At 34.3% G+C, this 22,411-nt stretch overlaps 1 protein-coding gene across 1 annotated transcript in view; it reads right to left on the bottom strand.

Moving 5' to 3' along the window:
• The window catches only part of LOC125490973 (collagen alpha-1(XV) chain-like), a 43,910-nt gene extending 23,856 nt beyond the window's left edge, over window positions 1-20,054 (bottom strand). Inside the window, exons 1-2 of the mRNA XM_048631583.1 lie at window positions 19,820-20,054; window positions 887-942 (exon numbers count right to left, since the gene is read on the bottom strand). Coding sequence (XP_048487540.1) covers window positions 887-942; window positions 19,820-19,833 — 70 coding nt within the window. The 5' untranslated portion in view covers window positions 19,834-20,054. The remainder of the gene's footprint in view (window positions 1-886; window positions 943-19,819) is intronic.
• Window positions 20,055-22,411: the final 2,357 nt, after the last annotated feature.

Genomic DNA, 22,411 nt, shown 5'->3' with positions numbered 1-22,411 from the left:
CTAAAAATCTATGCCTATTTAATAAATATAAACAACTACATTAACACGAAACCCTTATCGGGGGCTCTTTGTCAAAGTGGAGACAAACAAATTGCTGAATTTTAGTAGCAGCAGCGATCCTTGTGCATCGTTCACGCTGTTGCAGGCTTACTTGAAAGCGGACTATTTCATAAAAAAAAATAATGTCAGCAGTTGCAATCGTAGAGCCCATTCTGAGAATGCTTGAATTTCAGCACTAATAAGGCATTTTTATATGGATATTTATCTAATAAAACTTTTTACTTTATTTCAGTTCTTAATCTCTGTAAATAACTCGATAATGCCGATCGCAGAAACCTGTTTTGTTTTGTTTTTTGTGAATGGAAGATTATATATTTTACAATGACATAAGTAAGTAAACTCCATTCTCGTTTAAGGCGCATGGCTGAAAAAAAAACTTCTTAGCCGGGGATTGAACCTGCGACCACGCTACTAACCACTCACCCACCTACTCGCCTCTCTCCACAACGAGGCACAAAGACGCACCTTCGTATTAGTTGGCTGTTGTAGAAACTAATCTTGATTTCGTTGAATAGCGCCAGTCACGCCAACTAACAAACTTTTCAATGGTATATTTCTAACGCAAACACTCTCTGTTTAATGCGTTTCGTCGTTTAATTATACGTAAATAAATTGTTCTCCCGTTTATTGTAAAAATTGTAACGTAGAAAGAGTGGTTATGGCGATATGTCACGCGCGTTTTATGATTAAGAAATTTGGGGGAAATTGTTTTATTGGATTATAAATGGGTAACGTTACTATTTGGGTATAATTTACAAAATAAATAAATACAGGTTGGCCTTAAGTTAAGATTAAACATTTAGCTGTAGTAATAAGTGTCGCTTACCTATTATAAATTCACATCTTGTAGATCGCAGCAGTAGAAATATTCCAATATAATATCTGAAACAAGCAAACCAAAGTGTTACCAAGTGTAATGTTGCAACTGTTGCAAGAGTCATAGAATTTAAAACCTTGCCTAATAACTCTTTGTATGGCCGGGGATGCTTGACAAATGCCTACTCAATCCAAATTCAATTTTGAAAAAGTTTAACCAAACATCCTTGTCTATGGTCAATTTACAACCCTGAATTAAATTCATTTATATTTACAGGTAACTGGTTGACCTGTTACCACTGTAACTGAACATTCCTACGTCGCAATGGATCACATGACAATAGTACAAGGCGAGAGTATGAGCCTCTTTTTTATTTATATTTATTTGCTGATTTGACTTGCCCGCCACTGACCATCGTCCAACGTGGCCAAACGGTCTAGAATCTGGCCTAATCTGGAGTCTACATTTTCTTTTGCATGACTTTCTAGGTTAGGTAGGTCATTCACACCCACAACCTACAACACTACAAGCGACTAGATGAATGGCCACGTAACCGTGAATCACCCTGCCCGTGCAATACGACTAAATTAAGTATTTTTCACCTTTCTTCACTTAGGTACTAAAGGTATGCAACGGAACTGTGCAAGTTTTTCACCGAGTAAAATACACCCACAAACTAATCTTTTTTAATAGCTTTAAAAATAAAATTACCAACATTTTCTTTGAAAGAAAACGGTATTTATAAATGTGCCCTTTTCAAGTTTTTATTACGGCTCATGAGGTAAGATTGAAGCGATTATAAAGTGCCATTAAGCTGTCGCATATTACAATTTATAATGAGAGCGGGCGGTTCTGCAACGTATTAAACAGCAACTTATACTATAATTTATAGTTAATATGTAGCATCAACTTAGTAATGATTAGACTTACTTCAGGTAAGTGGTTGAGAGGATTTGAAAGTACCTACTTAGATCTAGGTACTTAGTAATGATCATAAAACAACAATCAATTTTATTTAAACGCTAAATGATTACTCGTATTATTATAATGATTGCCCTTTTTGTAACTGGTTTCAGATTGAGGCTGGGTTTCTTTTGCTTGGCGAAAAATCTGCTGTATATTAGATTTTTGTTCTTTACTTTAAAACTCAACTAACTGGCTGGTAAGAAATGTAAGTTTCTACCAGGTTCTTTTAAAAATCTTCCTCACATGCAACTCAAACGCTCTTGCCGGTAAACCAAGCTAATTTTAAACTTTAAAGATTAGGAAGAAACCTACACAATGGCCGGGTAAATCAATAGTGATGCTCAAAGAATCTGTGTATCTTTTTTTGATATTTAAAAAAAATACATTCAGGACCGCTTTAACGAAAATATTATTAATACAACACACAAGTAAAATAACTTCCACCGACATAGGCGTTTTTACCTTGATAAAAATTGTTGTTTTACATAGTAAGGCGTTTTTACCTTTTTATAAATGTTAACAGTTCCTGTACAGTCAATGCCAGATAAATTCATAAAGTAACCCAAATACAGACATAATCAAATAATTGTATGTGTTTATCGATATCCAGTCAGAACAAAGCGTAGTATCTGAACAACACTATAAAACATACTAGCAGCTCCATACTTTACAGGCTGCCCGTCTATTGGAAAAACATTAGTTGAACAAAAGATATGAGCGGCTGTTACTGGTATAAAGTGTGGGTTTAAAAGGTTTATTTTTGAGATCTCGTGGCTGCTAGGTACAGTCGAATTCATGAAGTTGTATACAAGATTGCATAGTTGACTTGTTTTTCGAGAATTACCTATCAACAGTCGTAAAACAAAAGTTACTGAAAATGACCCATTTGTGGCTTACTATGTATACGCTTTAACAGCCTGTATACTTATATCTGCAACACTCTATATTGTAAAGCAAGCTCAGAAGGCAGATAGGAAGGTACCTACTTGGAAAGAGGTTTTAGTTCTGAGAAACATAGTTGTGTACAATTTATCGTCACGTACACACCATTCCTGTTAAATTCGCTCTATAAATCAGCAGCTATATTAATTTGAGTGCAATTACGAATACAATAGCCAATACCTCTGCAACATTGAATTGCTATCTATACATTGCATTTACTACTCGTGCGAATTAATGCGCCTAGCCAACAATAACCAGGGGTCACGCCGGGTACGCCAAAGCTTGTTAATATGACCTCTGGTTTTTGTCAGTCAGGTACAAAGTTAGTTCAAACGAGTAGTAAAAATATTTCCATGTAAACTGATCAACTGACTATCGTTCCCGAGCATTTGCTTCCTTTGACCATTGATTATCATATTTTAAACACTCTGCTACTCTGTACAAACGGGTGCAAGAAATGCCTTCCCTGGCACGGTATTGCTAAAACTTAAAGTAAACTTAAACAAATTAACTGAACATTAGCATTGACGTCATAATATGTAGGTAAACTTACTTCTAAGTAACACAGGTTTCCTGTCCTCTACTGTGCATTCAGTACTTTATTTTACTTATGTCATAGCCTGAAATTATCTTCGAAATCTGTTCATTATTATGTATTAAGTATACTTACTTTTAGATTTGATACATAAAAACAATCTCTGCATTAATAATAATTTATTTTTTTGTTAAGTATAGGTATAACCTGTAAGTGTGATCTTCAAATTAAAAAGTGATGTCTCCTAAATCTATGTATCTGACTGTACATTACATTTCTTCAAATTGCTATTGTATTTATTTACTCATCATGATCACTTAACTTTAATTTAAGTGTTGCGCTTGTCAATGATTTTATCAGTCCAATGGAGACTGTTAAACAATGCCAAGTCTAGACGACTTATGAAGGGTTCACCAAGAAATTGAATTAATTAAAATCTAGAAGAAAATGTTAAAACTGTTTTTAAAACTTCTGCGATCAACATGATAATTTAGGGAATAAAGGCAGAGGTACAATCAGAGATCAAAAGTATAGTGTGCGAGCCAAACATCTTCGGACAAATAAAATATTCCCGGCTCCGCTGGTTAGGACATGTAGAGAGGATGGGAGAGAGACTATCTTGGTCAACCTTCTGGGCGTCGCCCGGTAGGGCGTCCGAGATACCGCTGGAAGGACGAAGTCGCCAAAGACCTGGAAGTGTCCGATTTGTCTCAGAATAGAAAAAAAATGGTGCTTTAATGTCGGAGGTCAAGATCCATTGAGTTGAGCCAGCGGAGTAAGTACTCGTATGTAGCCACATGAGGACTTTGACGAATTTTCATACTTGCTAATACTCTATGCCTAAAATGACGCTATTTTATGCCGATTTTTCATATTTTTCCGGGAGCATTTACCCGATTCAGAAACCCGTTTCGCTCGCTATAGTTATTTCATTTGCCGACAGCTTGAGTACTATCGATTGCACTTGAATCGGGAAAATGCAAATGCGATTTCATATTGATAAGGCCCGTTTTCTTAACTGAATTCCCAAGCAGGTGAGCTTCGAGATAATCAATGCTTTTCGATTGCCTGTTTTAACTTGTAAATTAGTTACTTTGTGTAGCATAAACAAGTCAGTGGCAACTGATACAACGGTATTTTTAGATATTGCGGTATTTAATTCTTTAATTCTATACAATGTAGTGAATATTGGATGTTGACAACACGTGGTAGCTTGGTTAAGTTATAGGTGTAACCTATCATTTAACCTAGTGACCATTTCGTTAGTCTTACTTCTCGTAGTTATATACGAGTAGGTGATGTGTAAACTTTCCACAAACACACAATTTACATTTACGCCTCATTAGCTAGTGTGTGTGTGTTTGTGAGTAATCAGTATGTTCGAAGTTGATTTATGGTAAATATGGTCATGAAACCTGTTTGCTTTTCGACATAATCTGTGGGACAGGCAGTGCGCTATTTGCTCACAGTAAAATTACAACAGTAGACAATCTGCAGCTCTCTCTCACTTTACTACATTAAAGAGAAAAGTGAGTCGGTAATTTAACCAACTGCCGTATTAAAGTAAGCGTCCACCTATCAGTATCTTAAGTATTGGAACAAATAGATTTTCATAAACCTATGGAGAAACGGCGTCGGCAATGCCAATGAAGTGGACGCATTTGTGTGAATTTCTATAAAAAGAATACTGAATGCGATTGTGGACGCTTACCTTTCATACACACAGAACGAAACACTTTATTGCCACCACGGTAATGAAATAATCTGGTTTGATAGTCAATACCGAACATTTAATACTAATACGATCCAACAGAAGTCCACTGTGGAACGTTCTACAATGCTGTACATAGGTACTCTATAAAAGTATGTAGGTATATTCTATTAAGATCGTCAGTAGGTACATTGTATTTAACCTATTTCTTGCTGCGTGATTCACGTTGTTTTATGTCTTTATTCCACATTATAATTATATTTCAACCATGACAACACTTTATGCAGGCGCCATTTAATAGTAGAGGTATAATGCAGTATTCAAAGTTTCTGTTGGCGTCTAGATTAATTGTATGGTCGTCTGATGAATTGACTTGGTATTTACAACTGGATCTAATAGTTAATTTTATCTTTGTAATATTAAGTCGAGAGGCATTGGGATTATAAATTCATTAAATCGATTACTATTATTTTTTATAGTCATTTATGGATTTAAATTGTGGTTTTAAATTAAATTATCAATATCTAGGAACTGCACGTAACTTTCCCATCTTTCCAATCGGTGTTCCTAAAACCCTTTTTACAGAATCATTCGATTTATTTTCAGCCAGAAATTCAACGCACGGGTTGGTGATACCTTTTTCTAATCAACCTGTACTTCAAGCTTCGAGCTTCCAATCTGCATTCAGAGCTAGGAGGGCCATTCTCTAAGATGAACAACTAAGTTTGGGAGCACTGCTGCGCAGGCCACGACTCTATCTCGTTGTACTTAACGTGCCGATTGCTCGACAGCTCTCCTTCGTCAGTTTTTCGTCGATATAGAGTAACCCTGTAGGTGCGAGTCTCGGAAACCGGCTCACAGAACTAATTCTGTCGGTGTTCATTGGGAAATCAGTGCATATAAAAGGATTCTTTATTAAAATTAAATATTAAATTTGAAGGTATAAGGCGTGGTTTATACAGGGTTATTGGTAAGTAGACCGGATCCTTTCAGGAGGTGATAGAGGAAGGCATTTCCAGTCGATTGAACCCAATAATGCATTATCCTAAACTTAACTATTTCTAAGATATTTAATATTTAAGGTTTTTTTTAATTTTTTGCCAAAATTTTATGCTTAAAACCGAAAATAAAAAAAACTAGCCACATTTCAATATATTTTTTGGTTGTTTTGCATAAGTAACACCTTAATAAAGTAATTAAAATAATCAAATGTGCATTATTCGACTTAAATTAGACATAATACCTCAAAATAGTTTAACATTTTGAAAAAATATTCAAAACGCAATAACAAATAAATTATATTAAAATAGATTTTCATACGACATTTTTTTGTGCACTTCAGCTTAAAAACATGGTCAACTAATAAGCTTTCAAACAAAATGATTCAATACCAAATCGATTAAGGTATCACCAAGATATGGCCAAAACAACCAGAGAAAGCGGAGAAAACTGAGCAGGGGTTTCCATACTAAAGTTAACAGGACTGAAAACAATCACACTTTTTACCTTTAAATTGGGCTAATTTTGTTAGTTTTCCTGTTGAATTTTGTCCGTCTGTGCTGGTTGTTTTGGCCATATCTTGGTGATACCTTAATCGATTTGGTATTGAATCATTTTGTTTGAAAGCTTATTAGTTGAACATGTTTTAAGGCTGAAGTGCACAAAAAAATGTCGTATGAAAATCTATTTTAATATAATTTTTTTTTTTTGCGTTTTGAATATTTTTTCAAAATGTTTAACTATTTTGAGGTATTATGTCTAATTTAAGTCGAATAGTGCACTTTTGATTATTTTAATTACTTTATTAAGGTGTTACTTATGCAAAACAACCAAAAAAAATTATTGAAATGTGGCTAGTTTTTTTTATTTTCGGTTTTAAGCATAAAATTTTGGCAAAAAATTAAAAAAACCTTAAATATTAAATATCTTAGAAATAGTTAAGTTTAAGATAATGCATTATTGGGTTCAATCGACTGGAAATGCCTTCCTCTATCACCTCCTGAAAGGATCCGGTCTACTTACCAATAACCCTGTATATCTAATTTTTTGGCAAGTTACCATCGTTTGATAGGTATGATTTAGGTCAAATTTATAGTTGGTACACTCACGACCAAGGTTTGAGGACTCATCATATTTATGCACTACTGCCGCACTTAAATATCCACTAGCAGTAGGTATTATCTATTTTTAATACTATTAAAAACAGCGTTGAAATCGTCCTTACAATTCGATAGCAAATAATTTATTTTCTGCCAAAAAAATAGGGATTCTACTCGTTTTATCGCGTCATTTGTGAAACAAACGTAGTATAAAAAGCTCCAGCCTTTCTAGAAAACTAGAGATTTAAAAGACAAATTCCTTTACGGCCTACTTACTCTAAGATCAATGGCAGAGACGTGAGGAGAAGGGAGACCTTGAATTCAGCTTTAGTTTTCCATTTTGTTTTAGGCTATTGGAAAAAGTATGTACCTCTACCTATTGAGATATATTTAATCAGGAAACTTTAGCTATCAGTTTTTATTGCCTCTAATTTAGTAACTAGATTCTTATAAATACATTATTATGTACCTCTATAGGAACTACACTCACGGGCAATGAAAAAGTTCCATTGAGAAAATCACCAAATTAGTCGTATGCGGAAAAAAACAACTAAATGAGTATCTAAGTACATTTAACGGTGCCTCAGAATATTAGCAACTAAAACGTAAACATTTTGTTCAAATATCCGATTAAATGATAAAAAAATTGAGGCTATTTGATGGCTGCATTTTGTAAGTGAAACTGTTTCTTTGCACGTAAGTGTATTTTAAGTTTTATTAACAGTGTTCATTGAAATCTGTTCAGTAGTTAATACTTAATAGGACCATTCGAATGATATTATTATTATGGCTTATGATTAAAATTAAATTGTAGAACTGTGATTTAATTAAAAGATAATATTAAACTGTATAGCCGAGATACTTACGCACAGTCGTGATGTCTTATTGAATATGTACTTAATAAGTGTAATTAAATAGATATAATTAATCACAAAGTTCATTTACTTACCATCAGGTGCGAGTGTCCAGCGACAATAGTCATCCACGACTCGTAGGCTCATAGAAAATGATTTATTTCACTTTGTTTTTTTAAAGCCATATGCACAAAGGTTCCATTCGAGAGATCCATGAGCAGAGTACCCTGACAGAGAATAGAATAGAATAGCTAGTATACATACGAGATAGTAAAAAAACTAGTTTTCGCTTTTCATCTCTAAGGCTCGGGTTTGAGTCCCGAATGCAGCTTCCCGAATCAAACTTATGTAATGATATAATATGATGTACATCACATAATAAAATACAAAGATTATATTTATCTACTTACGTATTAACGAAAATTTAAATCCAGTGAATGTATTTAATAAGCCAGGTTAATTGACACCTACTGCTCTGCCACGTTGATTAAGCCCCATACGAATGTGTAAGTTCATTACCGTGAAAGCAATTTTATGTACAAGTGAAATATTAACTGAATACATTTGCATATTTATCAATTAATGACGGGATGCCGGCTTCATTTCCCCGCTGCGCTAAAATGGATAGACTTATGTGTTTATTTTATTACAAGCTGTTCGAAGCTTGAAAGGTGGGAATTCCGGGATAAAAGAAGCTTTTATAAAATGGTTTCTGTGAGCGGTTCAGAAGTTTATCAACAAGTAAACGTATTTTTATGAAAGTTTGCAGGATGTTAGTACTCTCAATAAACATAATAGAATAGAATAGAATAGAATAGAATTCATTTATTCACAAGAAACAAGGTTATACATGAGATCTTAAACATCAAATTACAGTTTCTATCATGCTTCACCGAGGAATCGGTATGTGAAATACTTAACAAATAAAATGTTACTTCATGCACAAGTTGAGATTACTTAAATAGGTATTAAATGCACCACAATAATTACATAAATTAAAATACTATATGCCAATTCAATACAATTAATTAAATAGGTACTAGTGATATGTCAATTGAAATTAAAATAAGAATAACAAAATATTAATACATATTAAAATTCATTTGCAATCTCATAATTTAATTTATAATTCATTCTTTTATAATTAAAACTGTCAACCAATATTTTAGTTTATGCTTAAATAGTTTTAGAGGCAATTGTTTTATTTCATGCGGTATACAGTTATAGACCTTTATAGTCATAATGTGACAATGGTACTAGGTAATGGTAATAGGTACCTATCTGCGTGAACAGGTACCTACTTAGTACATCAATTTTTGTGACAGATTATGGGAGCCTTTCTGAAGGCAAACAATATTATTTTAGCACTGATAAAACATAACTTATTCATTCGAAAATAATCATTGTTGGTTCTCAGTGCTCCGTTATAGGTAAACCCTCGATTTTATTTTTGTGTTGGCATGTCATGGCACTACTTCGGGCTTAAATTGAATTCACCAAAATCAATTATATTATAATCCTTATGGATTTAGCAACCTCGTATTGACTCTACAAGTCTGCATGTCACGACAGCTACAAATCAGGTGAGTTATTCTGCAACGTAATATAGGACCTTTGCACTAGTGACCGGATGAAAAATTGAGTGTAGAGAAGTAATGCCGCCGTTTTTTTTCTTCGTAGAACCTCACAGATCTCAAAGTTGAGGGCATAATTTTATTATGATTTGCCTGATAAAACTGCAGTGAATTAAAAAAAAAAAAAATTACCTAATATTTTTTCTATCCAGAGATTAGTTGATTTGAAGCATCGAAAACAGTATTCTTTCCATGTTCTTATTTTTGCTAAACCTCTGTGTTCGTTTGATGTAAACACACCTTCACTAGCACTAGTTACAGAATAGCGCCGCTTTAATTCTACATTCAAAGCGTGTAGTAATTGAAGTGCTGTAATCACCAAGATTGTATAATATTCTTATGCTAATTCGTTGCTTGGCTTGTTTCAGAATTAAGTAACTTCGTTATTCATTAACTACTGATTTGGCTTGGAGAGGGCTGTAAAATAGGAAGCGGTCATATTTGATAGATATTGTTTCTTAAATATACCTACAACTGGCAACTGCTGCTTTTTAGGCCGCAAGCTTCGCTTTACAAAAATGGTTCAGAAGGACTTTTCTGCACTGTAAATTAACCTATATTTTAAAAAATTGTGACAATCCGCCTGTATTTTGATCAGTCGTCAGTCAGTCACTGTGGTCGGCTTTACACGTTCTCAAATGTACTCCCTACATATTCGCACTAGGCACATTGCACACTGTGCATCTAAGTGGTCAGTAAACGTGTGTACGCGTTTCGCTGTAGCATTGTCGGGCAATACCCACGAAGACCGCAACATAGCTACTTTGTGTAACATAGTCTATGGTTAGTCAATGTCAAAACTCTATGGTTAGTAAATGTGTAATATTTCTTCAATCTTTAAGATTTTTTAGTTTGCCAGTAGTGGTAATTCGCTGTCGTAGTTTCAATAAACCCCTCTAATCTATATCAATATATAATTCATTAGTAAATAATGAGATATGGATCAATTTAGTTCGCTCTCACCGGAACAGATAAGTTTGTCGCACTCTACAGATGATTAAAAAGAAACCTGACCTGTCTGCCTGACAATGCTACAGAAAGGCTTTCTTTTCAGTCCACTTTAGAAAAAAATCCTGTCAATTTGTTAAATATTCGCTTTTTCAATTCTCAAAACCTAACCTAGCAGAAACATAGGTACAAAATAAGCAGAGTACGAAATAACCAGGAAGATTATTGCCGCATTCATAAATTAAAAGTTTGCACTGCGCATTCCACGCAATACATTTTGTTTGGACACACAATTTGAGTGAATTTACTACCAAGTTGCGGTAGGCTCGGGTTCCGTAATAATATTAACTGCACTTCAAGTTTCTAATATCTAATATTTAGTGGGATATAAATATAATGTTGGTAAGTATATACTTACTTAGGTATTGTAGGACGATACGTATGGTAATTATTTTATCTTATTGCAGAACACAACTAATCGACTTTCACATTTCTGTTATAAAATTGTGATTCTTAATAACAGTCCAACTATAAAGTCGTGGAAACGGAAATGGATAAACTAATTGTATAAGATCGTATTTAATCGATCAATTTTTATTAAAGGACAGATCCGTTAAAAACCATAATCAATCGGTGTTTTATTTTTAAAATGTATGTAAAAGTAAGTTAAAAACTGATAATCATAAAAAAGTCTTAGCAAAATCGCACTCTTTGATGTCAGGGCTGCATAGTTTGACTGTAAGTACATACTTAAGACTCACAATTATTATTACCATCTTTGTTCAGCTCTAAAGTGGAAGTAGATAGAATCATGTAATATAAATACCCTTCACGACTGGCAAATTAATAAATATTATGTTTCATTGCATAGCAGTCGTAAAATATCTACTTTATGTGGGCTGGCAAATAATCGCAAATCAGTTAAATTCGAACCACATAATCTACATAGTTGTAAAGTAGACAAGAACACAGAAATAAAACAAAACAAACCCAGCCAGGGCCGGCTGCATGCTAAGTGAGTAACAAAATGTCATGAAGAGTCTAGAGTCTTGACCACTACGGAATTTGTGTTCTAAAGGTTCTAATATCCACTGAGGCACTCGCGGTAACCATAGAGAAAATTAATACATATAAGTTTTTTTCAAAAATTAATAAATATGTAGGCACATCGCACACACGGCTATCTGACCACATGCCAGGCAGACTCTGTGAAATGGGTGTCGGACAGCTGATACATATATCTTCAAATATAAATGTTTACTCACCCCAAAAACCCCAGTCCTTACAAATATCTACCCTGGCAGGGGATCGAACCCGGAACCTTTGAATAGCAGTCAGGATCACTAAGCACTTCAATCGGTCTTCAATAAAGTTAAAATATTTACAAAAAGTGATGTATTATTTGTAACATAACGAGTATTTACTAATTAAGTTTCAATTTACGCGTGTGGTATAATAGTCTGTTTGTCAATAGGCAGTCTTAAAGACAAACCATGACATCAGGTTTCCACGAAACTTTCTCTGATAAGTCTTTATCATGTAACTGCGAGCTCTAGGTGAGTTCCTGGTAAATATTGCGCAAATAAGGGTCGTTGCATCATGTAGATACACTAGGGTGGTATGTCTTTCTTTCTGTCTCTTATCTAGAGAGTGTTGCAAAAAGGGTATACTACGCCGAAATGGCTCAGCAGGTTATTCTGAACAACTTTTGTTGAGGCACCTCCTTTCGGCTTAGTATACCCTTTTTGCAAGCTGTATTAGCCGCTTAATTGTAGAAGTTTCGCTAAATCCGTTTGGTAATTGTGTAATCAAATCAAGCATATAGGTCACCCCTACTTACAACCTTTTATATTTATAATATAAAAAAGATTTACAGACTTACCTACATAGTGTGGATACATGAACAAATTACCTGCAATAAAAGCGAGTGTCCGACCGGTAAAACCACTTGACTCACTTGAATCATTGCCAAGTATTTTGCATCGGATGTCATCAATTTAAGGTCCAGTTCTGGTTTTATTTTCCAACTTTGGCCGACACCAATTAGCTAAACGCTCAATGGGAGCTGATGGATTAAATAAAAATACACAATTTCTCTTTTACAACATATTGATACGTAGAATTTGGTGAACATAGTGTTTGAAAAAGGGTACCGATTGTATATGCCAAAATTGGGTTTCAGGTCTATACTCTAATATAAATTCTGCTATACTGGGGATTTCTTTTTAAATTATTGCTACCGTTAATAAAAACAGTTTTAAGTTTAAAAGTGAAAATATAATTCCCCCACTGTCCAGCTAAAATAGCTACATCGCTAATAAGCTTTATTACACGGTGCGTAAAGAGAGACGACACATTTTTAAAATAGCCTCGTGTAGTATTCTGGCGCCTGTCCAAACTGTGATTGCGTATAGTTTTCAGTTTCACTTGCTTGTAAATTGGCCGTAAATCCTATGTCACGCTGGGTTTAGAGTGTCATGCTTCTGAAGGCTTTTATGAGCCTCATCCAAAGCTGTCACATTACGGGACACGTAGAATGGCAGATAAATGTTTTTTTTATGCAACTTTACAGATACTTTTCCGTTTCGTATTTGGCATAGTGTTAGCGTTTCTTTTATGTGTATTATATGTTTTTTACTAGGTAACTAATAATTTAAGCATATTAATAAAACGTTATTCTACACTTATGGGTGTAGTCATCACAGCACAGAAATAGCCTTAAACATGACACACGTAGCGTTTTCATTCGCGCGTTTACAGTGCGCGCCAAATACAGTATAGGTATAAATTGCGTAGCAACAGAATTGGGTTATGAACATACCCTATCCTGTTATCGAACATAAAATTTCCACAGCAAACACTCAATTTGTGGATCGAACGTTGAGCAAACGTCAGGACGCGTCGGGAACCCCTACAGACCATGTGTCAACATTTAGTACCTACCGAACTGTTAACACCTGGCCATTTTATCTCACAAACCTGCAAAACCTTATCTCGTTTCGTTTAAGGCTGGGAATCGAGTGATAGCATACCTGGTTATGTTGGTGGACGGCCACGCAAGATTGATAGTCTCGCTGTGAATGAACTTAGTAAACATTAGTCGTGTGTGCAGTGAATTCTGATAGTAATTTCAAAGTCGCGAGCGCTGGTGCGAAATTTTAGAATGGGTTTTTCGAATTTGCTTGACCTATTTCTGTAGGTTTAGTGTAGATACTAGATAAAATATATAAAACTGTATTCCTACTTACTTCTGTCTAAGTATTTGTATAGAAAATATAATTATAATTTCGGTAAGTATTGATTGTATTTGACAAAAATATTGTCATATGATTCTATCTTTAATAATGTCACAACACAACAAGTCATAGTCATTATTTTGCATAAAAGTAGGTCATTTATATTATTGAAGGTTTCAGAAGAAAAGTAAAAATTTAAATGCCAAGCGCCATCAGTATGGGTGGTCTACTAAAATAAACTCTTTCAATAATATTACCTAAGACTTGGCTGATACACATGTATTTTTATTCAATGTCATTGCCACTATGACTAAACTGGTAAGACAATTAAATAAATCAATGGGAAACACTTTAGCACAGAAATAAAAATCAAACAGTTAATTAATTTATTAAAATAGAAACAGTGTGTGAGAGTTAAAATAAAATTGAAGACTTGAATGACAGACTTTTGGCAGTATTCCAACAGAGACGTTTACAAAAAATATGTAAATAATGTAAAGATATACCTAGGTATTTTCTGAAAAAAAAATTTAAAACGTTAAGTAGGTCTTACAATGGAATCAAATAATTACAATTTATACCTACTCAAAATCAGATGGTTCTTAGTAATAACATGTAAATGTGACGTACAGGATTCCTATTTACTCAGGATAGTAGCTTAGTTATATTAATTCTAAATTAAAATTATAAGTGACAAAAATTCAGCTGCACAAATAAATTACCGAAACAACTCCCTTAAGTAGCCAGTTCTTGGGTGTTTTACCCTAAACTTTCGTATTAAAAATGATATTTAAGTAAGTACACTGTACCCCATTTATATCTCTTTTAGTCCATCCATACAAAGGTTATCTGGAAGAGATCGCTATAAGCGATAAGACCGCCTTTTGTACCCTAGTTAAGTGTCTATGTAAAATTGTTCATTATTTCTTGGTGTGCAAATAAAGAGTATTATATCTATCTATCTCTCTAAAAAAACGCTATGTGTACAATGTGAACTAAAAATTTCACACTGAATCGCTCAAGCAGCATACTTCCCCTTCAGTTTCCCGAAACGGACAATATATTTCTGCACGAACTATGACCTGCAGAAATTTTCATCTCCACCACATGCCTGAGTCAATGAACCGAGAAAATGTATCGATGCGAGATCGAGTTCGGATCGATTTATCAATCACTCGAGACGTGACCTTGTCACTGCGTCACTCCGCTGCAGATAAGGGTTATTTCCCTCTAGCACACAAGTTTGGGAATCAAACTGGAGTAACAATTACGCCTGCGAATTGTCAGCCGATTATAAATTTTACCGGCACCCGCTGTATTGCTGATATTTAAAAAAATCTTTAAGTAAGTGTTTATTTGTTTTTATCTAGTTTTTGCAGGAAGATAAATTGTATTGTGTTTTTACTAAATTACTGTGTATGCTATAACCACAGAGCATGTAAAATAACAAAAAACATGCATACATAACAATTGAGAACCTCCTCCTTTTTTCGAGATCAGTTATTATTATTATTATTTATTAAAAAGGCGATACGGATCACAATCCCATCACGTGAGTACGAATAAAAAGAAATCTCTGACATTTCGTTAGAGATTCAGATTACATAGTGACCATGATAGTAAAATAAATCATGTTGAAATTTAAATTGAAATAACTTTTCATCATCTTAGTAAAGGAAGGTACGAGCCGTAATTACCTACCTTGTTGCAAACATCAAATTAATTCCAATTCATATTCCAAATCAATTATGATTAGCTTACTATAATTATATCTGCTGCTGGCTTAAATTAATCATTTAACTGTCAATTTATAATTTACGTATAATATGAACTCGTCTATCTAACTATGAAGCACAAATTGTAGAACATAATAAGGACACCGCTAATCTTGTAGTTAAGAAGATAAATTTTATGAAGGTTTGCTAATGTTATTTTAAATTTTAAAGTTATTTATTTTAAAAAGCGCTAAAATCGCTTAAGATTGCTTTTTGTTCTTCTCATTACTCCTTAGTAACTAAACTAGTTACATATTAGGTAATCTGTGTTACAACTACAACGTTATACAAAACTAAGTGCCAATTTGTCCATAGTCGGTTATCTAACCGACCACGGATGATTTATCAATTATACGTCATCTCCATATAAAATTCTTGACAGATGTGTCAAAAGTCAACCGCTAATACCTCTAATTGCCCTAACCGACAGTGGAAAAATTGGCACTTAGCTGTCAAAACGCGGCATCAAAAAAGCGTGTTAATTAAAAATAAAAGCCAGGGTCAAGTTGCATGGGTCAGACGGGACCGCGGGGAGATAAGAGAATGCGTCACATATCGGATGTGTCAACTCGCTTCCCGTATTATGTATACTGTTTGCTCGCGAGTCATTTCGTATCTTCTATTGTTATTTTGTAGCAGATAAGCCCTTTCTGTGGACTTGGATTAATATTGTATTTAGGGCCAGTGTGGTGGAAAATAGTTAAGGAATAGGGAGTTCAGAGCAGTATGGGATATGCACCATAGTTTAATTTGACGGCCGACTGGTGTAGTGGTTAGTGACCCTGACTGCTATGACGAAGGCCCGGGTTCGATTCCCGGCTGGGGCAGATATTTGTTTAAAGACAGATATTTGTACTCAGGTTTTGGGTGTAGATATTTATAATTTAGTATGTATCTATCTATGTACTTGTGTAAATATATCAGCCGTCTGACACCCATAACACAGGTTCTGCCTAGCTTGGGGTCTGATGGTCATGTGTGAGATGTCCCCACATATTTATTTATTTATTTTTATTTGAGAGAGCCAGTTGTCACGCTGGGTATCTGGCTTTTTTCGGCCGTGTCATGTTAATTCGCGCGGGTTGTACATAAAATTACAAATTATGTAAAACTTACACACCAATATCAAGCATATGCAATGGAAATTAAAACTTATCGTCATAAATCTAAGGATCTACCTATTTTCAAAGTTAAGACATTTAGTAATTTATTGAATCCAAAGTCATAAAGGGTATTAATATCACTTCAATATAAATGAAATGTAGAGTCAATTATAAAGGGAATATTAAATGTTTCAGTGGAGGATAAAATCATATTTCTTAGAAACGTCAGATGGGATTCTGTTTATCCTCAATCGTAAATGTAGGTTAAGATAGAACACTCACTTCCGGTGTAATGAAATAATAATAAATGCCTTCAGAACTTTATGTAGATAGACATGTATGTTTTACAATATGTAGGTCTAAAGAGACGTCTGATTACCGACTGGTAGATCAGTGACTGTGACTGCTTTGTCGTAGGTCCCAGGTTCGATCCAGCCCGTATTTGGTCTCTGGTCTTCAGTGTTAAATGTTTGTGTTTGGTGTTATCTCCTAGCGTGGAGATATAGCAACAACCCCCCAGTCTTGGAGGAGGCACACGTCCCGCAGGGATAGCACGGGGTGTAAGTTAAGGCGTGACAAAAGTTCTTCGTCGCGCTCGCTCTCGTGACCGTGAGTCAGCGCGATGAAAGACTTTTGTTACGTCATAACGTGCTCGTCTTGCGCCCCGTGCTAGCCCGGCTGCAGTCGATTATTTCTTACGGGCTACGGGTATAGTACCTATTTATACTCGTTTTATAGATGTGTGGTGTGGTGTGAACTCAAAAGGAGGAGGCCTTTGCCAAGCAGTGGAACACTGTAACAGCTACATAAAAAAACCGGCCAAGTGCGAGTCGGGCTCGCGCACAAAGGGTTCCGTAGTTAAATCAACCTATCTCAAAAACTATAAGAGATACTTTGATCAAACCAAAAATCGTTGAAAGAGTTAATTAGCATGCATCACCTCTATTTTTTTTAGAATTTTATACCCCGTAGTTATAAAAATAGAGGGGGGGGGGACATACTTTTTACGACTTTGAGAGCTGATATCTCAAAAACCGTTCACTTTAAGAAAAATGTTTTTTAGAAAACTTTATATCATTTTAAAAGACCTTTCCATTGATACCCCACACGGGTATGTACATCGAAAAAAAAAAATTCATCCCTCAGTTACATGTATGGGGGGCCCCACCCCCAATTCTTTTTTTTACTATTTAGTGTCATATTTTTGTAGCGGTTCATACAACACATATTCCCATCAAATTTCATCACTGTAGTACTTATAGTTTCCGAGTAAATCGGCTGTGACAGACGGACAGACGGACAGACGGACAGACGGACATGACGAAACTATAAGGGTTCCGTTTTTGCCATTTTGGCTACGGAACCCTAAAAATTGTAGTAATTCAATAATAACAATGTAAGACACGTAAATAAACAAACTATTAGGTATCTAACCCTAACCCACTTATCTTTCGTACCACACAAGTGTGAAGTGATGAAATCTATATTGTTACTAATTATATCTCATTATAAAGTAATTCCAATAAATTAAGAATATTATTTACAAATTATATCACATCTTAGGTTTTAAAGATACTTACATTATAATGTAAATAATATTCTCAATTTCTTGGAGTTTGAACCAGTTCAAGTATAAAACTTAGCTTTCCTAACATCAATGTAGACCAGGTACTCCATTGGATAGGTTTAATCAATTACATTCTAATGTATAAAGAACCTTCCTTTATTGGAAGGAGACCCGTGCCCCAGCAGTGGGGACGTAATGGGTCGTGATGAAGATGAGGTATAAAGAACACATCAGCGGACTTAGTAACCAAGTGTAGAAGTGTATCTGTTTGTCAAGGTCGCCTTTAAAATATCTCTCTTAGCGAAAAGGCCGTCTATTGTTCATTGGTCCTAGTTGAAAGATATTTTGTAGTGACCAATAAAGTTATATTCTATTCTATCTTCCTGTATTAATTACTCGTCGGTCATTCTATATGTGAAATGTTTTAAACGAATTAAACTCACAGGAAACAACGATTTCCCACACTATTTTTATATCATACAGTAATTGTATGTTTGTGTGAATAGATTTGTACTTGCCCAAGTGATAAATACAATGATTATGTATCGTAAATATCAAGGTCGAATTAGTTTCTATCCAATAGGTACTATAAAAATAGAATGGTATTTACTTAATTACTCTTCGTACTAAATAACTTTCGTACTAAATACATACATATACATACATACATATGCACTCACGACTGTTATCCCCGAAGGCGTTTCTTACTAAATATATGCTCATTATTAAATTTGCTCTTACGAGCATAAAATAGTCTGTGTAAAAACATGTTAATGTTCGAATAGAAGAAACTAGCTTTTAACCTGACTAGCTGAAGTATTGATGAAACTACACTCAGGAGCAATAAAAAAGTTCCAGTGACATAGCACCAAATTACTCCCAAAGGAAAAAAAAATGTATAAATACATATAGCTTAATGACACCGTCTGCAATAAATATTAAATTATAAGAAATATCAACGCAAACTTATACTGAGACCTGATAACTGAAACTAATATTAAGATCAAATAATTTAATAAACGATCATTACATACAGTGTTCGAAGCTGCAACGATAGGCAAGAAATAAGCCTTATCCGTTTCGCCACTACGTCCCTTTAATAATAATAAGGTATAACTGTAGATGTTTATTATTAATCTAATTCTAAATAAGCTCATGTGTTTATGTTTAGCAAAGCTCAGTTTGGTCAGCACTTGGCTGGTTGCATGCCATCTTAGCTGCAACTTGGATATCAAATATAGAGCTTACAGTGCAAGAATTAAGCTCCAAAGTACAACAAGACACAGTTGCAAGTCAGCTTTTGTGGCAGTGTTTTGTGCAAATTTAGCCGATTGAGCAGTTATTTACTTATCATACTTACTAAGAAGAAATAACTTATTGGTTATAGTTTATGATTCATAGTTAACCAAATAAAATATATGAAAAAAACTATTTTTGCTTTTTGTGTCAAATGAAATACTCGTACCTAAAAAAATACTTTAAGTTATTCTTCAGTTTAAGGTAATAAACGTACCTACCTAAATAAAGAAAATACTCATAGCAAACTACATAACTTAATAAATTAATACTTACATTATAAATTTCATATTATTATTTTCTTGTTATCCTTGCAATCCAAAAACTTCACTAACACTTTCACATTCCCAAAAGACACTTCTAGTATATCACATAGGCCACATTCTCATCTACACTATTTCAGTAAAACACAAAAACAAAAAACTTAAAACACAAGAAGATCACGGTTAAAATTTGTTTAAGAAACATGCGCGAGAGCAAGTGAACTGTGCGCGCTCGCGACAAAACTTCGAATGCGTAAAGTGAAGTGTGAAGCTTAGAGACGTAAAGCGTGCGAATTCACCAGTACTGTCGACAGAAAAGTCAATGTACCTACAGATAAACTTGGTAAACGCGCGTGATAAAAGTATTTTTTTTTTCTAAAATACTTCTTATAATAGACTTACCAGCTATTATTAGGACCGTAAAACTTAAAAAAATATTCAAACAAGGTTTGAAACAGCTTTTCAAAACATAAAGTATAGACATGACATTTCATTTGGTGCATTCAATTAATAACAAGTGTAACATTCTTCAGGTTTTAGCAAACCAATAAATTAATTCATGTATCATTTGGATTAGCTTATCGCTTAAATACCAATATTTTTATACCTTAGCATTTTTTTCAGTGCTTCCGTTGCCAGCTGTACTTATTACGGTAGTTATGAGTCATCGACTGGATTCACTAGATAGCGAATATCATTCATAAATTCAGACGCCGTGAAGTGGAATTTTTCAGGTCAATTTTCAGAAGATAGTGCTTTCTTTGTAGTAGGTTTTATTTTAGGCAGTCTTAAGTAATTGATCTGATTTCATTAGGTTAAACATTTATAATACGGATTGGCAGTTATGAAAATGCGGACAGTTTTTTGCTTTGATTTTGTATGTTACACGCAATATTGTTGTTTATTGTTCATCACGACCCATCACGTCCCAACTGCTGGGGCACGGGTCTCCTTCCAGTGAAGGAACGGGTTTAGGCCTAGTCCACCACGCTGGCCAAGTGCGGGTTGGTGGACCCCAACACAAGCAAGCTTGTGCTGAGAGAGTTGTCAGGTAAAGGGGTGTTTATTGTTGATCAAAGTAAATAACGAAATTAAATTTTGTTGTCTTGTCTATTGAGCCGTTGTAGAATACAAATAGGCGATTCAACATAATTATTCGATTCAAGATCCATCAAATCAAACCTATGATTTTTCGTCAATTACTAAACCAAACCAATAATTTTAATGATGTAACATGTACCTACCTCCCTGTAGGTAATCAATATAGTCCGTATCGGATTCAAATTAGTAACAATTATTTTAATAACTTTTGTTTTATTTTGAATGGTGACTTCAATAGGAAAATATGCGTAAAGCCTATAATGCTTTTGTGTTTTTTTTGTTGATAAATACCTAATGCTAATTAGATCCATTTTCGTGGATACCAGTGTTATACACATTTTTTAAAACATCGATGTATGTATTATATGATATCTAAGCCTGGGCCTATCTACAGGGTGTTTTCCTTCATGCAAATAGTTTGGGGTTAATCCCAGAAGTAACTAACCTAGATTTAGCTTTATCCTATTGTTAATCTATAGATTTTTTTTATTCCTTTAGACACAAATATACAGTCATAGGTACCAACGTAGTAAACTCGCCAATAATTTCATTAATAATCCAAAGTTAATATTTCGAATTAACATAGCTGTTGTGTGTTGTTCAGAAACACTGCGTTATCGCAACGAACAGTAATATATTGCTGCAAATCAACATTTATAGATATTTAGTGATCCCCAATGATCCATACATCCGACTATAATCATTTATGGTCGTTTTTCTTTGGACCTGTGATGCATGACCTAGTAAGGAATAAAGAATAGGCGTTTAAATAATGTTTTAAAATATTTATATTAAGCTATGTGTCCAGTAGTGGAACGTGATAGGTACTAGCTTTAATTGCTTAAAAAAACTTAATTTCATAGTTAATTAATTGCACCATCAGCACAAAACCATCACAGTACATGTAAAAGTATATCAAAAGTGACATGTAAAATCTTCATAAATTATACTGTGCCTCAGGCCTCAGCATAAGGCGTCGTCAACAAATATGATATTAAATGTTAGTATCTTTTTGACATCGCATCTGATTATCGCATCTGATTAAGTTTCGTAAGTAAATTTATAAATACCTAATAAAAACGAAAAAAAAAATAGGGTTGCGTTTACAATTGGGGCGCAGGAATTTGGTGTTTGTGAAGATTGTATTTTGTAGAACTCATTCTTCTCTTTCAAATGAGGTGCCTCTCATTGTGAGGAAACACGTTATTTTTATATTTTTCATACTTTGTGAATTTGTATGTAAAAGAAAATATTTGGACTATTCTACTGAAATACTACGAAAATAACATAAAAATACCTGGGATCGAAACCTAGAGGTAGGTGCGACGACGAGCAAAGCGAGGAGGAGCGTGTTAGGTGCACATATCCATTAAAAACCAAAGCGGAGCGCAGCGGAGCGGAGCGGAGCGTTTCATATAGCTATACTGAAAACTCTATTCTATTACAAACAAAAATTACTTAAAAATCCCTGGTATCGAAGGTTAGGTACACCTGTTAGCGGAGC

The sequence above is a fragment of the Plutella xylostella genome, chromosome 29 (genome assembly GCF_932276165.1).
Source record: "Plutella xylostella chromosome 29, ilPluXylo3.1, whole genome shotgun sequence".
NCBI classification, from domain to species: Eukaryota; Metazoa; Arthropoda; class Insecta; order Lepidoptera; family Plutellidae; genus Plutella; species Plutella xylostella.
Note: the sequence above shows the minus strand (reverse complement) of the source record. Positions and strands in the feature narration are given on the sequence as shown.